This window comes from Octopus bimaculoides, chromosome 11 (genome assembly GCF_001194135.2).
Source record: "Octopus bimaculoides isolate UCB-OBI-ISO-001 chromosome 11, ASM119413v2, whole genome shotgun sequence".
Taxonomy (NCBI): domain Eukaryota; kingdom Metazoa; phylum Mollusca; class Cephalopoda; order Octopoda; family Octopodidae; genus Octopus; species Octopus bimaculoides.
Window position 1 is genome coordinate 17,347,935 of NC_068991.1, and position 5,225 is coordinate 17,353,159.

Genomic DNA, 5,225 nt, shown 5'->3' on the forward strand with positions numbered 1-5,225 from the left:
ACGCAGTTTAGGGCAGCTGTGTCAAATTCTCTTATACACCAGATGTGCCATCAAAACTCTTGATTGGACCATGTCAGATGGGGGAGAAGAGCCATGCAAGGAACGTGAAAATCACGGTGGTGCACCAGCATGACCGCAGCCACTTGGCTGAAACACATAAATAAAAAAAAAAAATATAGCCACTCCTGTATACATGCATGCATGTATGTATTTGATATTTCTTATATCTAATTTTTCTAGCTTCCTGACGGAATCTATCCGATGGCTTTTCGCTAATTCGAAAGTAAAACAGGCTAAAAAGGTAATCAAAATGGCTGCTAAACTGAATAACGTTGACTTTGAACACATCTGGAGCATAGCATTAAAAAATAACTCCGTACAAGAAGCAGCCAATCAGAGAGATGGAAATAATCCTGACAACCGACATCGTGACCCCCAAGTTCTGGCAGACGATGCAGCAATTAACCACACGAAAGACCACGTTAAGGAAGACATTGCAACAACAGACACCTCAAAGCAACCGAGTGAAAAAGAAATGTCAAAGTCTACCCAACTGAAGGCTATTTTTAAAATACCATACCTAAGGAAAATTACTATCGCCATTTCCATTTGCTGGTGAGACCAAATAATTCATTATTTTTGTTAATTTCAATTAAATTGTGAAAGTATTCATATTTCTATCAATCCTACGTCTATGGATTCTTGACAGAAGACGTTCACTTACAACTTCTACCTTTCTTCTTTCTCTTTAGTTTGCACACGCGTGTGCATGCATATGCGTATTAAGGTATACATGTACATACATCTATCCATCCATCCATCCATCCATACATACATACATACATACATACATACATACATACGTGCGTGTCTATGTATATATATATATATGTAACTCCCAATAGATTTGTTGAGTACCTTTCTTTCGCTTGTCCACTAACTTGTGTGTGTGTGTATATATATATATATATATACATACATAAATTGAAACAAAATACTTGTATAATTTGCTCAGCTTGCGATCATAAGGTCGTGTGTTCGATTTCTGGACACGGTAAGCACGTTGTGTCCTTGAGCAAGGCACTTCGTCTCACGGTGATCCAGGCTGCACAACTTCTAATGAGTAACAGTGGGATGATTATACAAACCTATTTCCCTCAAACTGTATTATAACGCTATACTTTCTCGTGAGTATGACTTAGTAACATGCTTTTAATTAATTGATTCAGACATTGTGCTATTTGGACTAACTTTGAGAAAACATTAGTCACAGGGGCCGAAAATATAATTTGACTTCTGTAAATGAACTAATCAAATCGATGATGTATCGTGGGAATATAATTTCTCTTTTCCTTATATGATAGGATGATAGACATAACATCATTCACCAGTCTTTATTTCATGGTGGAGGCTTTAGGAGGAAGTGTATATTTCAACTTTTCAATGCTGGGAGTGGCTGAAGTTGTTTCTTCAATATTTTACTCGCTGGGAGTGAGCAGGTAAGATTTTGTATACACTTATATCTATGTATGCATAATTTGAAATATAAAAATATACATGTACAGATACCCAAGAATACACACATACATGAACAAATACAGATGCACATTAAAATATTTGGTGATGTATCACCTGAAAATATTCGGAGTAATATCATCTAAAGAAATGGTACTTTTTGAAAATCTGAACTTACTTAATGTCACAGATTAAGCTATACAAGCACACTTGTCTTGAATGAATACAATATGCTATGGAAACATTTGTAGTAACGCCCTGAAACATCCATTTTTAAAATTCTTGTTTACTATAAACTTGACTAGTGGAAGCACAATGACCCAGTGGTTAGGGCAGCGGACTCGCGGTCATAGGATCGCGGTTTCGATTCCCAGATCGGGCGTTGTGAGTGTTTATTGAGCGAAAACACCTAAAGCTCCACGAGGCTCCGGCAGGGGATGGTGGCGAACCCTGCTGTACTCTTTCACCACAACTTTCTCTCACTCTTTCTTCCTGTTTCTGTTGTGCCTGTAATTCAAAGGTTCAGCCTTGTCACACTGTATCACGCTGAATATCCCCGAGGACTACGTTAAGGGTACACGTATCTGTGGAGTGCTCAGCCACTTGCACGTTAATTTCACGAGCAGGCTGTTCCGTTGATCAGATCAACTGGAACCCTCGACGTCGTAAGCGACGGAATGCCAACAACAGTGATCGAATGTATGTGCTGTACATTATCTCACTCCTTCTATCAAATCGACGTTGCCTGAACAGGTACATGGTGTACCACGTGTCAAGGTGTTGAAGTGATCATAGATCAACGTGAGATGAAGTGTTTTGCTCAAGAACACAACGCAACACCCGGTCCAGGAGCTGGAACCACGATTTAGATACTAAGCAGTGCAGCGAACGAAGTAAATTAATGGAGAGATACAACTAACATTGGTTTCAAATTTTGGTACAAGGCCAGCAATTTCGGAAGAGCTACTCAACTAGTACTTCTTTTATCAAACCAGAAAGGATGAAAGGCAAAGTTGACCTCGGCGGAATTTGAACTCAGAAGGTAGCGACGGACGAAATGCATGTGTGATACAAACAGTCATACTTGCGCAACGCAAGCGTGAAAAAATTTTCCATGCATCAAGCAACTATGTTTTCTCATTACTAGGTTTGGTCATAAAATATCGTTGATATTTTCAAAGACTTTTACGGCGATACTAACATTTTCAGCTGGTCTCTTGATGTTACTTGCAGGTAATGTAGCCATTTCATATAAAATACTTCCCTTTAAAATGACAAAAAAAAAAAAAGTTTTCTTAGCAGAACACACGCACATACATACATACATACATACATAACAAGTAGATTATTAGATCATTTAACACGCTGAAGCAAATATAAAAAACTAACTAACGAACATCATGCGATATTAAATGAAACACAATCTTGTCAGTTCATCATAGCTTTCAAACGATGTGTTGCTTGTGTATGTGTATAGCTCTTGGTGTTGTTGACTTCTGCAGTAGCTTGTTGGTGGAGATGATGAATGAAAATATGTTTCTTAGGCTGTGTGTTGAAGCAACACCAGCGAACATTTAAAAGGTTTTATTATCGCACATAAAGACAAACTGTATTAGCCTTTTTGCAGCGATGATTGCAAACTATGTTGGCCTTTTGCGGTAATAATTACATTGGCGAAGAGAGATACTGTTTGGAGTTTATGGAAAACTACAGGGTGTTTCAAAAAATTTGATATAAATTGAGATGTAAATATCACAAAAACTACATAGTCAAAGCATATGAAATTAAATAGGCTTAATGTTGAGCAACATAAGATTTATTCCTCCAAATTTGAATGAGAAATTCAAAGGTATGTGGATTCCATGAACAATTTCCCAAATGTTCAATATGCGCACTGCTTGAGACACGGCACACGTCAAGTCGGTAGTCCAGCTCCTCCCAAACACGCTGCAGCATGTCTTGGGTAACAGTCTACAGTGCGGTAGTGATTCTCTGCTCGTGTTCCTCTAGGTTTGCAGGAAGAGGGGGGATATAGACCAGACCCTTCACATAGCCCCATGTTTGCGCTTTCGCTTGTCATCTGCCGTTATGGCCTGAATGAGCCGCAGTTTGTAGGGTTTCATTAGCAAGCGTTTCCTCAGGACACGCCAATCTGTCGCTGGAGGAATCTGGGTTTCCAGCGCTTTCGCTTGTCATCTGCCGTTATGGCCTGGATGAGCCGCAGTTTGTAGTGTTTCATTAGCAAGCGTTTCCTCAGGACGTGCCAATCTGTCGTTGGAGGAATTTGGGTTTCCAGACTTGTACTTCTTATGGACTTCTTGAGGTTTCGCAAGAGTTTTTGACGAACCCGCTCGACCGTCTCTTCCGATGCTAGTGGTCGTCCAGATCCTTTTGTCCTACACAGACAGCCTTCCTCTTTGAATTTTTTGTGCTATGTCCAAATCTGCATTGCCGTTGGTGACTTTCTAGAGAACTCACTCACCAATGCACGCGCGCAGTCTTGTTCTACTGTGTTCGAGCATATTCCAACACACAAAACGCCTTTTCTCTTCCAGTAAATACCATTTCTATACTTGAAAAGATGAACATATCAAACATTAAATATAAAATTTTGACCTGTTTCTACACATGTTATAATTTGAAGTCATTTGAACAAGAACTGGCAAAGTTATTTGATTGCAAAATGATATCAAATTTTTTGAAACACCCTGTATTGATACTGCAATCAGCTACTTGCCCAACATAACTGAAAACAATTGTGCTATATTCGTGGCAACGAAGGTTCCTGTTATCTATCTTAGCCGTCTTCCTGGGTGGCAACAGAGGTTCCTGTTATCTATCTTAGCCGTCTTCCTGGGTGGCAACGAAGGTTCCTGTTATCTATCTTAGCCGTCTTCCTGGGTCGACTGGCTGTAAAAATGCACTCCGTCTTGTGCAACAAGAATGAAGACATATATCGCTCAGCTGCCTCAGCATTCAACAATTACCGCCCAAAAGCAGGGTATAAGAAAAAAATTCTAGAAAATTGAATCACGTGATGACTTGACATTGATTGGTTGCTTAGACCGATCACGTGAAACCATTGTGATTTGGTCGTGATGTTTGACCGCGTATCAAGGGATCTATTTTCGAATCCCCGCTACAGATGCAATATGCTTGCACATCGATAAGCATGGTTATAAATACAATTTAGGGGTGGAGCTTAGAAAATCGTGCCGCGAAAATAACCATGCCTAGAGAAAGGCTCGAACTGAAAGAATTGAGCGGACAGAAAGGCACATATACTACTAATATTGATTGCAACTCCACGGTCAAATATTTCAGGCGAGACAAAGGATGGGCACTATAGTAGGCTACCTAAGCAGAAAAGAAGGTGTTTAAATTTGGGTACCAGTAAACACGAAATATAATGAATGACAAAAAATATATTTCGTTATACATTTAAATCTAATCTAATATATTTATATTTTTATCTATATCATTTAAATATGTATTTATATATTTATATATAATGTATACTAGTTATTATTAGTTCCTACGTACATTTCTGGTTACTTGGAACTCAGCAATGGATATTCCAAGTGCATTTGAGTGCTTAGCCAGAACAGATCATCAGGGAGCACTTTATTGCATTACGGAGAACTAATGTCCTTTCTCTCCTTCTCTCTATCTTTCTCTCTCTCTCTCTCTCTCTCTCTCTCTCTCTCTCT

General features: G+C 39.1%; 1 protein-coding gene across 1 annotated transcript in view; it reads left to right on the top strand.

Annotated features, from left to right (window-relative positions):
• Positions 1–249: 249 nt before the first annotated feature.
• The window catches only part of LOC106876465 (uncharacterized), a 9,198-nt gene continuing 4,222 nt past the window's right edge, over positions 250–5,225 (top strand). The window contains exons 1-3 of the mRNA XM_052971650.1: positions 250–615; positions 1,365–1,499; positions 2,663–2,748. Of these exons, the coding sequence (XP_052827610.1) occupies positions 311–615; positions 1,365–1,499; positions 2,663–2,748 (526 nt within the window). The 5' untranslated portion in view covers positions 250–310. The remainder of the gene's footprint in view (positions 616–1,364; positions 1,500–2,662; positions 2,749–5,225) is intronic.